A 13918-nucleotide genomic window follows, 5' to 3' on the forward strand; every position below is an offset into this window, starting at 1 on the left:
GTCTGTTGCAGGGCCTGCGAAATGTTGAAATGTGTGCGTTTCTTTGCCAATGTGCTGATTCGATATGAATCCGTTGGACTATCTTTCTAGCTATTACAAAAATGTAATTGCCTGGCATGTCAGTGGGCGGCAACTCTTCTAGATACCATATGAGAACAAAATTTGATCTGTAGACATTCTTATAGTAGGTCCTTAACTATGACTAATTCAGCTCTGTCTGTCCGTCCTCCCTCAGGTGTGGACCTGCCCAAGTGGATGCAGCATGGCTGCGGGGAGGAGCTGGAGACCATGTATATGGAGTCTGCAGACCCCGTCTCAGGTGGGACTGGCCCCTCCACAGCCCCGAAAGAGCTGGATATCTCTACTGTGGTCTCCATGCAGATCCTATGCCGCTGCACTAACTCCTGCGCCTATTTGTAGTGGCATTTCTTAAAAAGCCAGTTTCACTCTCTGAATCATGTGTATGTATAAGCTAGGTTGTTATTGTCTTAACTTTAATATCTTGTCAAGATCAAGGCATCTGAAAATGTTCAATGGTTCAGAAATGTATTAAGCTTCTAGTAATGTCAATGTTAACTTTCACTATCCCTGAGCAGCTCATCCTACACCTGCATTTCTGGCACATTAATATTCAAGATGTAGGAATGCACACAAATCCAGACATGCATATTTTATGCATGGAATCATTAATGCATTTTCCCATTCCGTGTGTACCCAAATGCCCTTTCCTTACTGTTCAGTTTGAATGATTTCCCTTGTTTTTGATAGGCCTCCACAAAATGGTAGTTATGTGAATGAACCTCAACAAATGACATTGGTTTTTCACAACCGTCTGTCATCCACAATTTGGTTATGCCCTAGTCGAATCCTGTGTAGAAAAAATATGACTATATCCACATCCTTGTGTGCCATTTATGCTTTGGCAACAACCAAATGAATGTATTCTGTAGATTAAGGTTTTCTTGAAAGGGGGTGTTTATGAAAGTACATTTTGACTGATTACATGGTATAAGTGTTATTCTAAGTTCGTCCCCTACATATTCCCTTCTTTCAATACCGAGGTTATTATAGTAAACAAAATTGTTTTTAAAATAATGAACATTTAGTTTCAGTATTTTTCTATCTTTGACTGTATAACGAACTAAAATAAAAACCATTGTCCTCCAAGTGGCGCAGCAGTCTAAAGCACTCCATCGCAGTGCTTGAGGCATCACTACAGACCCGGATTCGATCCCAGGCTATGTCACAAGCGGCCATGACCGGGAGGCCAATAGGGCGGTGCACAATTGGCCTAGCGTTGTCTAGGTTAGGGAAGGGTTTGGCCGGGGGGGCTTTACTTGGCTCATTGCGCTCTAGCGACTCCTTATGGCGGGCCGGCCGCCTGCAGGCTGACTTCAGTCGTGAGTTGAATGGTGTTTCCTCTGACACATTGGTGCAGCTGGCTTCCGGGTTAAGAGCGTGGTGGAAAGATGCTGCCAGTAGATGGCAATGTTTCAACTAGGCCTAGCTTGTGCATCACTATCACAACCTAACTGGGAAGAAATCTGAGGGTGAGCAATGGTGGCAGCAAAAGGTAAAGCGCTGTATGGGATTGTTTTGAGTACATTGCTGGAAAGGACCATGTATTATAGTGTCAGCAGCGTGTATGGAACAGAGGTAAAAGGGAAATCCCAACCAATCTCAAAGTTAATCTGAACAGTGCCCACAAAGAATCATACAATTTCAGCCTAAAGACAAGGTGAGACAGCCAGAAGCTACAAGTAGCTGCACATCAACGTTAGGACAACCAACTAGCAGTTTAAATGAAAAGAGCAGAAATATGGAAACCTCATTCAAATGTGTAAAAGAATTATAAAAGCAGCACTGGTTCATTTATTCATCCAGTCGGGCAAGTCCACAAGACTGTGCGATGAACCAGCCCTCAGACAATTCAACCAAATGCCCCACTGGGCATACATTGGTTGAATCAATGTTGTTTCCACGCCAGTGTGGAATAGATGCTGAATTGACGTCTTTACCCAGTGGAACTTGATCCCAAATGTAAAACTCCTGCCTCTGCTAGAGTAAACGTGTTGATTGCTTTGCAAATGGATACAGCAACCCATAAAGTTAAGGACATTCTAAAAGAGGCATGAAAAGCAACCCTGTGTGTAGACTGCTGGAGCAAGAAAGGACTGACTGCTTTGTTTATGTGCATATCAGCCTGCTTCTATCACCCCTCCAACAAGACACCACGTGTTGCTCAGCCTCTATTGGATTTAACATCCACACACCGGAGTGGTAATTGACTGCACATTGGACGTATAGGACATACCAGAGGAGAAGAGCCTACTCGTAACTGACAACGGGGCGAACATAGCTATCAAGCTTTCCAAACAGGCAAGAGAATACCCATGAACAAGAACCACCAGAGCTGGTCATGACTATAAACGGTGTGGCAGAAATGTCTGAATCTGAGTCAGACACCAACGATTATCCTTTTAAATCCAAGTCACATTAAGTTCCTTTAAACATAGCCAAACCTATTACCTGACCTTCAGCTTGTATTACTGCCCCCAGTGGCAAGATGTGAAAATCCCCAAAAAACAACAAAAGGCCAACGACACATAAATGGCTCCAAGCTTCCCACACATGGGCTACTTTCTGTCCGTAACACTGAAACTAAATAATACAAAAACAAAATAGATAGTTTTACAAAACTCATAACTGAATTTCAAATAACATTTTAATAACTAATAGAAACTAATACAAAATCACAACTATAATAACCTTGTCCCATACCCTGTTTGATCTAAAGAAAATTAAGAGAATGAGATACAAGCTGGTGCTTTGGTTTAACTCCTCGTAAATCCTTTAAGAGCCAAAGGGTAGACTTCTTACTCCCCTGACTGATTCTACATTTCAAAGGGAAGCGATGAGAAATGAACTTGTTTGTACTATAAAATTGGCCATTTGTGGTTTAATCAGTTCAATGAAACACTATGGACTGCATTGTATAATAGGCTAATTAAGGATTTGTGCTGTGCCACTGTATTTGACAAACCTTAGCAAATAATACATTCTCAATTGTATGCATGGTATGGTAGTGATTAATCTGACACAGTATCTTTCAACTGTACATTATAGAAATAATTAATTTTTTTCTGATTCTGACAGTTCTATTCATGTTTTGTTAGTGTATCTATTATGATTAATCCTTGTAAGTACAAATCTAGTTTGGCCAGGGGTATGTATTTCTGGTACATTGTCATGTGTTTGAAAGGCACATCGATAGAGAATGTATACTCGAAAGTCATATTTTTATTAACCTTTTTGATGACCTTGACGTGATGAAATTTCATAGGCATTTAATTACATTGAAATCATTGTCTAGGGTAAGTAATTGTCTGGGTCATATTCAAAGGTTTATTTTTGTAAACGTATCATGAGAATCGGACAAGGACTTGTTTGCAAAACAAAATCAAGATGCTTACCTCGTATTTATGTGTTTGGAGAGTTGCTACCAAATCCTGTTCATTAACCTGCCAAGTGTGTTCCATCTATGTGCCATCCAACATTTGAATATGACTAGTCATGTCTTTTTTTCAACAGCAGATGACCCGAAAGCCACCATGGGTCAGACGAACGGCAACAATAGGCCACAGAACGGTGCCATCTCCACCAATGGCCACATGCCAAAACACCTCAGTGGGGACAACCCTGCTGTGCTGTCACCCGGCTTCTCCACGTCATGGGGACTGCCGGCCTTGGCTACTTCCACTGAAAACGGACTGTCGTCATCACGGCTAGGTAATCAGGAGGCGGAGGAGACCCGGCAGCGTTCAGCCCACGAGATGTGCGGTTCACTACACCTGACGGGAAGCCCCAGCAGCTGCGTGTCCCACCGGCCCTCCTGGGAGGCCATGGCCAGCGACCTGGGGGACACCCTGCACTACGGACATTACCATGGCTTTGGGGACACGGCAGAGGACCTGGCTGAAGAGCACAGCAGCTCGGTGTGTGTGGAGCAGTGTTACGACCAGGCCGTGCTCAGTAACATGCACCTCTACCACGGATCATAAATCGGGGGAGGCTGGCCCTTCCCAAGTAAGTAGTCAGTCTTATCTACCTGCCCCAGCAGTGACGCAACTTTGCCTAGAGCCGCTAGCCTGCCTTAAAACCTAATGGTTACCATAACATCGTTGTTGCACTGGGGATGGAGAGGAGAAAGAGACACTTTGGCCCATCTACCAAAGGGAACAAGTACAGTTGAAGTCGGAAGTTTACGTACACCTTAGCCAAATACATTTAAACTCAGTTTTTCACAATTCCTGACATTTAATCCTAGTAAAAATTCGCTGTCTTGGGTCAGTTAGGATCACTTTATTTTAAGAATGTGAAATGTCAGAATAATAGTAGAGAGAATGATTTCAGCTTTTATTTCTTTCATCACATTCCCAGTGAGTCAGAAGTTTACATACTCTCAATTAGTATTTGGTAGCATTGCCTTTAAATTGTTTACCTTGGGTCAAACGTTTCAGCTAGCCTTCCACAAGCTTCCCATAATAAGTTGGGTGAATTCTGGCCCCAGGTCTGCCCACAAATTTTCTATGGGATTGAGGTCAGGGCTTTGTGATGGCCACTCCAATACCTTTACTTTGTTGTCCTTAAGCCATTTTGCCACAACTTTGGAAGTATGCGTGCGGTCATTGTCCATTTGGAAGACCTATTTGCGACCAAGCTTTAACTTCCTGACTGATGTCTTGAGATGTTGCTTCAATATATCCACATCATTTTCCATCCTCATGATGCCATCTATTTTGTGAAGTGCACCAGTCCCTCCTGCAGCAAAGCACCCCCACAACATGATGCTGCCACCCCTGTGCTTCACTGTTGGGATGGTGTTCTTCGGCTTGCAAGCCTCCCCCTTTTTCCTCCGAACATAATGATGGTCATTACGGCCAAACAGTTCTATTTTTTAATGGCGGTTTTGGAGCAGTGACTTCTTCCTTGCTGAGTGGCCTTTCAGGTTATGTCGCTATAGGACTTGTTTTACTGTGGATATACAGTCGTGGCCAAATGTTTTGAGAATGACACAAATATTAATTTCCACAAAGTTTGCTGCTTCAGTGTCTTTAGACATTTTTGTCAGATGTTACTATGGAATACTGAAGTATAATTACAAGCATTTCATAAGTGTCAAAGGCTTTTATTGACAATTAACATGAAGTTGATGCAAAGAGTCAATATTTGCCGTGTTGGCCCTTCTTTATCAAGACACCTGCAATCCGCCCTGGCATGCTGTCAATTAACTTCTGGGCCACATCCTGACTGATGGCAGCCCATTCTTGCATAATCAATGCTTGGAGTTTGTCAGAATTTGTGGGTTTTTGTTTGTCCACCCGCCTCTTGAGGATTGACCACAAGTTCTCAATGGGATTAAGGCCTGGGGAGTTTCCTGGCCATGGACCCAAAATATCGATGTTTTTGTTCCCCGAGCCACTTAGTTATCACTTTTGCCTTATGGCAAAGTGCTCCATTATGCTGGAAAAGGCATTGTTTCGTCACCAAACTGTTCCTGGATGGTTGGGAGAAGTTGCTCTCGGAGGATGTGTTGGTACCATTCTTTATTTATGGCTGTGTTCTTAGGCAAAATTGTAAGTGAGCCCACTCCCTTGGCTGAGAAGCAATCCCACACATGAATGGTCTCAGGATGCTTTACTGTTGGCATTACATTTTACATTTACATTTTAGTCATTTAGCAGATGCTCTTATCCAAAGCGACTTACAGTAGAGTGCATACATTTTATTACATTTTATTACATTTTTAAATACTGGCCCCCCGTGGGAATCGAACCCACAACCCTGGCGTTGCAAGCGCCATGCTCTACCAACTGAGCTACAGTGGGACATGACACAGTCCTGACACAGGACTGATGGTAGCGCTCACCTTGTCTTCTCCGGACAAGCTTTTTTCCGAATGCCCCAAACAATCGGAAAGGGGATTCATCAGAGAAAATGACTTTACCTTTACCACAAAGCAGACTTTGTGAAAATTAATATTTGTGTCATTCTCAAAACTTTTGGCCACGACTGTAGATACTTTGATGCAAAAAGTGTGAAGATGTGAAGATGCTGGAGGAAACAGGTACAAAAGTATGTTCATCTCTAGGAGACAGAACGCGTCTCCTTCCTGAGCGGTATGACGGCTGCGTGGTCCCATGGTGTTTAAACCTGCGTACTATTGTTTGTACAAATGAACGTGGAACCTTCAGGCGTTTGGAAATTGCTCCCAAGGATGAGTTCTTGGCTGATTTCTTTTGGATTTTCCCATGATGTCAAGCAAAGAGGCACGGAGTTTGAAGGTAGGCCTTGAAATACATCCACAGGTACACCTCCAATTGATTGAAATGATCAGAAGCTTCTAAAGCCATGTCATCATTTTCTGTAATTTTCCAAGCTGTTTAAAGGCAGAGTCAACTTAGTGTATGTAAATTTCTGACCCACTGGAATTGTGATACAGTGAATTATAAGTGAAATAATCTTGTCTGTAAACAATTGTTGGAAAAGTTACTTGTGTCATGCACGAAGTAGATGTCCTAACTGACTTGCCAAAACTATAGTTTGTTAACAAGAAGTTTGTGGAGTGGTTGAAAAACAAGTTTTAATGACTCCAACTTAAGTGTATGTAAACTTCTGTCTTCAGCTGTAGCATTGTCGTTTTCGTATTTGATATTTGAAATTCTTTATTACTGTCTGTGTTGTAGCGCAAGACATGTGATTGTGGTAAGCTGATCCTAGTTTGTCTGGTGATGGTTTTGCATAAAATGCAGGTTATTAGAATTATGAGTTATGATAAGACTGCAATGCCTGATATTTTTTTTTATTTTTTTTTATTTTTAATTTTTTAGTGTGTGTGTGTGTGTTTGTGTTACACCAAAAGGGTAAATGACTTGTGTTTGACATGTAGGTTCTGTGCCAACACTTATGTTAAATCTATTATGGCACAAAAAAAGCGTTTGTACTGAGTTTGTTTTACCATGTTGTTCCTTGTCTGTACTTGGAGCACTGCAAACAGTATTTATAATGTAGACAATCTGTAAACTGACTTATGACAGTCCTTTTTAGATTCATTTTTTGGGTCTTCTGAAATAAATGTTTTATCAAATTGCATGCTTGACCATGTCTTCCCTTTTGCTTCTATGACATTGCTAAAATGTTTGAATTATTTTTTTGAATGACCTTGTCTTATCTTGCTTGTGCAACTAAATGGGAATTATAGGGTTGTGTTGGACTTAATAATACAAACTGAATCATGTCTGAAGATGTACAATCATGTGCTTTCATGAGATACTACTGTAATCAAATCAAATTTTATCACATGCGACGAATAAAACTGGTGTACACTTTACAGTGAAATGATTGCTTACAAACCTTTCCCAATGATCCAGAGTTTTAAAAATAAAATAGTAACTAACACATGACGAATAAAATAACATACACAAGAATGGAGCTATATACAGGGAGTACCAGATCAATGTGCATATGTACTTGAGGTAGATATGTACATGAAGGAAGGGTAAAGTGACTAGGCATCCAGGTAGATAAGAGTAAAATAAAGAAAGAGTAGCAGCAGCAAATGAGTGTAAAGGTGTGTGTAGAGTCAGTGCAGATATTTTGGGTACCCATTAATTGACTATTTAGTGGTCTGGCTATTTAGCAGTCTTATGGCTTGGGGGTACTAGCGGTCTCGGCGCCTGTTGATTTGAGAAGGCACCGTGTGTCAGACATCAGTATATGGCTTGGGTAGCTGGATTCTTTGGACATTTTTTGGGACCTTCCTCTGACACCACCTGATGTAGAAGTCCTGGATGGACAAGGTGTGACTTGACTAATTTTAAGGTAGGTCAAAGACCACAGAATACATTTGTCAAATATATTTGAAGTTGTTCTTCCCATGCATACTAATTGTAGTCCTAAAAGTACATGCCATCCCTTGAGGGCAATCTCGAACTCACATGGCTATGTGTGCGTCACCTTGTCGCCTCTGCGGTCAACCTTTTTGTACAACCACTCAAGTTCCAAGGCCAAGCCTCCATCTGAGTCTGTTCCATTTTACACCTAGAAATAGGGGTGTGCATTTGTAGTATCTCTAGACGTGATATTAGCCACGCTGATGGACATTATTGTAGATTTTGTCAATGCTTTATTTTGAAAATACATTACAAGAATGTATTTTTTGTTTGGTTGTGTGTGTGCCTGAGGACGACAACTATATACAGAACTCCTATCTATTTTGAGAATGCGATATCGCCGCTAATTATATTTTGGGGCATACAAAAAACATGTGTTTTGTTGTCAGGACGAAAGGGTGAATTTCGTGTCAAAACATAACTACTGCAACAATTATAGACCCGAAAAGATGTGTGCATAATCTTCAGTGATGTCTACTCCTGCGAGAAGGCGACTCATGAGGGATTTCAAAAGGTAATTTGTTGCGAGGGTGTCAAGGCATTGAGCTTGTTTACTGTTTAAAACAAACCAGCATAGTGATCTGGCTACAGCGCTGCTTACAAATATGTTGATACATTGTAACACTCCGTCCCTTGTTACTTTGTATTGATTTATTTTCTCATGCACGAATGTAAATCAATTAGAAATGTTGTTACTAATGCAAATTGCGGCACAAACATGTCTTGTAAAAGTAATCATGTTTTTGTTTGGTTAGCTTTTGGAAAATGTAGAAAAAACATTTTCCTTCAGAAGTTACAGCTATGCAGACTAATGTTAGTTAGCTAATTCATTTGCTAGCTATCATACAGTAGGCATATGTAAAAAAATATATAAAAAAATTAAAATAGGCAATCATAATTGACTGTAGTGCTACCGTTGGCTGAAAACACAATCATGGCGGGATGAACGAGTGACGGATTTCCGGGCAAGCTTGGTCCATTTTAAAATCATTCCTTCCTCCCTTGCCCTGCAAGTGTATACTCATCAGACATCATGATACGTCATCAGAAGAGTCCACTTCATTTTAGGGCTGAGGGGATAGAGTGTGTGTGTGACTTTTAAGTGTTTGGACTGCAAACATAGTCACTCCTGACCTGAAACTCCCCATAATTCAATTTGCGACGATTGTACATCCGCTAAGAAATGTCAGCGAAAACGTAAAAATCAACATACGTAAATGTAAGTACAAACGAATGCAAATAAGTTAGAAATTCTGCTACTACGTAAAAAGTAAATATGTTTTTGTTTGGTTACCTTTTGGAAATTGTAGAAATAAAACATCCTTCTTCAGAAGTTCCAGCTAGGCGGGCTAACGTTAGTTAGCTAATTAATTTGCTAGCTATCATACAGTAGGCGTATATTAATAATTATATATTTAATATACTTAGACATGCACTCATAATTGACTGTGGCTGAGAACACAATCATCGGGCGGTACAAACAAGTGACGAATTTCCGGCCATGCGTGGGCTATTTAAAAATCATTCCTTCGCCCAATGCCCTGCAAGTGTATACTCGTCAGATGTCATGATACGTCATCAGAAGTGTCCACTTAATTTGAGGGCTGCGGGGATAGGGTGTGTCTTTTATGTGTTTGGACTGCAGCCACAGAAATAAAGAACGCTGGGACGAATCAAATTAACAGAAATATCACTGTAGCAATATCAAAATGCAATCTATACATATGTACACTGGGGGAATTTACACAAGATAAACTAAGAATGATATGTACAGCAGTAGATATATTATAGTGAGCGTCAATAATTAAGTATATAAATGAATATGCGGTGTGTATAAACAATGTAACTAAAATACAATATACAGTAGTAGAAATATTAGAATACACTATGTTGATGATACAGTATTTAAATACACAGCGTGAAACAGGAAGTGACCGGTTGTTCAATGTCTCTATAACATGGGAAGGCAGCGTTGTTGAGTGTGCATCACCAGGTAGACGGCTATTGATGGCGGTTTATCAGTCTGGCCTGGTAATAGAAGCAGTTTTTTAGTTTTTCGGTCTTGGCTTTGATGCAGCTGTACGTCTCAATCTGTCTGACGGTATGAAGAGTAAACTCGGGTGACTGTGGTCCTTAAAGTGTCAAAGGAGCAGTGCCGATTTTAGTATGTAAATCTTGGTGGGGCAAACAAACAAAAAAAGTGGGATGCATGACAGCAAAGCCACAACACTAACCAATACATTAATTGTACTCTAACGGTAACAAACGGTGCCCACAAACTATTAGGGCCTATTACAGTCCCAGCAGCATTCCCAACACCTTACTAGTGCTACACCTGGCTTTCAGCGGAGCCTTGTCTGGCAGCGAAACAGTTAATTCAGCTTCATTTACTGCCTTTTAAAAAAACATAGGAAACATAGGAAATCTGTGATTTCGATTAAGACATTAATGAGCGAGCGAGTGACGACGGACGTAGTAAATATAACTATTTGTTCAGCACGTTTGAAATGTACAGCAACATAATTCAGAACATGGGTTGTTCTTACAGTGTACTCCCTGTACAACAAGTCAGAACCATAGGATAAATAAAGGGAGCAGATAAACAGACAATGAAAGCTATTACAATATTCAATGATTACATTTCTGTAAAACAAGTTATACGCTACATGTGCACCACCATGTTAGAACAGTCGGTGAAATTAAGAGGTGAAAATAGACAAAAATATTAGGGTGAGGCACATTGAACGCTGTTTGATTCTTTGCGTGTCAAAAAAGATGTCATGTAACACTTTGACACATTAAATAAGCTTTTAATTTGACGCGTCAAATAACACAATTCTATTATAGAATGTTGTGTGTGCTGAATTTGCACGTGCAAGCCAAGCGCCACCACTACTATTAATAGCACTGCCAAAGCTGTACAAAAAAAGTTGGCAAACAAGCAGACACTGGCCACGAACAATGCGCTTACAATACTGCGTTGGTGAAAATAGACCAAATTATTAGGGTGAGGCACATGGGCTACTAACAGCTTACTACACAACATACACTTAGTATTACTTTCTTAGCTACAGTATACATATCTCCCTTGCATATTACATCATTGTACACCACCACAGAAAGCACTGAGAAAGAGACCATGTTTGTATGCTGCTTTATTAACTCAATATATATATATTTTAACATTGTTTGCAAACTTATATGTGACACGTATTAATGTCAAAATAACATGCAAAACAGGCAAGCCCCCAAAATTGTAATTTATTTATATATATATATATACACTACCGATCAAAAGTTTTAGAACACCTACTCATTCAAGGGTTTTTCTTTATTTTTACTATTTTCTACATTGTAGAATAATAGTGAAGACCTAAAAACTATGAAATAACACATATGGAATCATGTAGTAACCAGAAAAGTGTTAAACAAATCCAAATATATTTTATATTGAGATTCAAATAGCCACCCTTTGCCTTGATGACAGCTTTGCGCACTCTTGGCATTCTCTCAAACAGCTTCACGTACAATGCTTTTCCAACAGTCTTGAACGAGTTCTCACATATGCTGAGCACTTGTTGGCTGCTTTTCCTTCACTTTGCAGTCCGACTAATCCCAAACCATCTCAATTTGGTTGTGAAGGCCAGGTCATCTGATGCAGCACTCCATCACTCTTCTTCTTGGTAAAATAGCCCTTACACAGCCTGGAGGTGTGTTGGGTCATTGTCCTGTTGAAAAACAAATGATAGTGGGACTAAGCACAATCCAGATAGGATGATGTATCGCTACAGAATGCTTTGGTAGCAATGCTGGTTAAGTATACCTTGAATTCTAAATAAATCACAGACAGTGTCACCAGCAAAGCACCCCCACACCATAACACCTCCTTGTTTTACGGTGGGAAATGCACATGCAGAGATCATCCGTTCACCCATACCGTGTCTCACAAAGACACAGCGGTTGGAACCAAAAATCTCAAATTTGGACTCCAGACCAAAGGACAAATTTCCAACGGTCTAATGTCCATTGCTCGTGTTTCTTGGCCCAAGCAAGACTCTTCTTCTTATTGGTGTCCTTTAGTAGTTTCTTTGCAGGAATTCGACCATGAAGGCCTGATTCACAGTCTCTTCTGAACAGTTGATGTTGATGTGTCTGTTACTTGAACTTTGAAGCATTTATTTGGGCTGCAATTGCTGAGGCTGGAAAATCTAATGAACTTATCCTCTGCAGCAGAGGTAACTCTGGGTCTTCTATTCCTGTGGCGGTCCTCCTGAGAGCCAGTTTCATCATAGGGCTTGATGGTTTTTGTGACTGCACTTACAGAAACTTTAAAAGTTCTTGAAATGTTCCATATTGACTGACCTTCATGTCTTAAAGTAATTATGGACTGTCGTTTGTCTTTGCTTATTTGAGCTGTTACTGCCATAATATGGACTTGGTCTTTTACCAAATAGGGCTATCTTCTGTATACCACCCCTACCTTGTCACAACACAACTGATTGGCTCAAACGCATTAAGAAGGAAAGAAATTCCACAAATTAACTTTTAAGAAGGTACACCTGTTACATTTTTTTCAATTGCTAACAAGCATCGGTCAATACTGAAAGCCACTTTTTCAAAACTCTTCACACAGTCTGCATTATCAACATGCATCAAACCACCAAAATGCTTCATACTTGTCTCAACATAAGCTCGTTAGACCATAACATTGGCAACAAATCTCACTCAGAAAGCATACATTGTCACCCATAACGCACTGACCTAAAGAGCATTACATAAATGATTCACTTATTTCTTTGAAGTTTGAATGATTTTTCACATAAGTATTTCATTATGGAATAAGAATAACACCTTTTCACTTTAATGACTGTACCAAAGTATATGTAACAAGAATGAATCAGAAATGCAGCAATTTGCTCCAATAGCCTTTATTTCTTCTCAATATCTTTGCATATAGTAATTTGTTTCTACCCCCAAGCCATTAGACTGCTGAACAATTCATAAAAATAGCCACCGGACAATTTACATTGACCCCCCCCCCCCCCCCCTCTCTTGTACACTGCTGCTACTCTTTGTTTGTTTGTTACCTATGCATAGTCACTTCGCCCCCACCTACATGTCATCTATATTACCTCAACTAGCCTGTACCCCTGCACACTGACTCGGTACCGGTGCTCCTTGAATATAGCCTCGTTATTGTTACTTTTTATTATTTATTTTAGCCTACTTGGTAAAAAAAAAATATTTTTATTGATCTGCACTGTTGGTTAAGGGATAGTAAGTAAGAATTTCACGGTAAAGGCTACACTTGTTGTATTTGGCGCATGTGGCAAATAAAGTTTGATTTGAGCTCTGCTGCGCTGTATCAGCACAATGAACAGCGTGCTACAGCAAGGCCGTTTTGGTAATGAATATATGCCTCAAGATAGAAAGGTCAATTAACCTATTACAAATAGTTTATGTGAATGCAGCCATACACACAGCTGTCTTACCAAAATAATGCAAACTAAATGCTGAAAGTAATAGCCTAGTTATTCATGCCTGCAACAAAAAAACTGAATATCAGTTTGGCTTAGAATACAGACAACTGCGAATGCGAACAGAACAAAACAATGGTACAAAGTAGTAGGTCTATTAAACAAAATATCAGTTTGATAAAGTTAGTTAACAGTAAACTAAAGGTGAATGGAGATCCAAATAACCAAAACACAGCCTACTACGGTGAGATGCAGCCATGCACAGCTGTCTTCCCAAATAAATAGAACAATCTAGAAGAAAAAGAAACGCACACCTATTAAGGCGAGGTGCTGGCTATCGGAGTAGAAAACGTGAAAATAAGGGAGAGCCGCACACTAGGAGCTCAGATGCAAAAATGTAATATCCAACGTTTCGACAGCCAAGCTGTCTTCATCAGGGTATGATCAAACACTGCGAGATGACTCGTTTATATAGTGTCAGAAGACGCA

The 13918-nt window shown here is 40.2% G+C and overlaps 1 protein-coding gene across 2 annotated transcripts in view; it reads left to right on the forward strand.

The window, feature by feature from the left end:
* The window catches only part of ankrd10a (ankyrin repeat domain 10a), a 28179-nt gene extending 20789 nt beyond the window's left edge, over positions 1-7390 (forward strand). Inside the window, exons 5-6 of one of the 2 annotated variants that reach the window (XM_014151349.3) lie at positions 236-319; positions 3595-7390. In XM_014151349.3, coding sequence (XP_014006824.3) covers positions 236-319; positions 3595-4061 — 551 coding nt within the window. In that variant the 3' untranslated portion in view covers positions 4062-7390. Of the gene's footprint in view, positions 1-235; positions 320-3591 lie in introns of both variants that reach the window. The other variant, XM_014151348.3, reaches the window with a different exon arrangement.
* The last annotated feature ends 6528 nt before the right edge of the window (positions 7391-13918 follow it).

Source organism: Salmo salar, chromosome 17, assembly GCF_965601325.2.
Source record: "Salmo salar chromosome 17, fSalSal1, whole genome shotgun sequence".
In the NCBI taxonomy this organism is placed as follows: domain Eukaryota; kingdom Metazoa; phylum Chordata; class Actinopteri; order Salmoniformes; family Salmonidae; genus Salmo; species Salmo salar.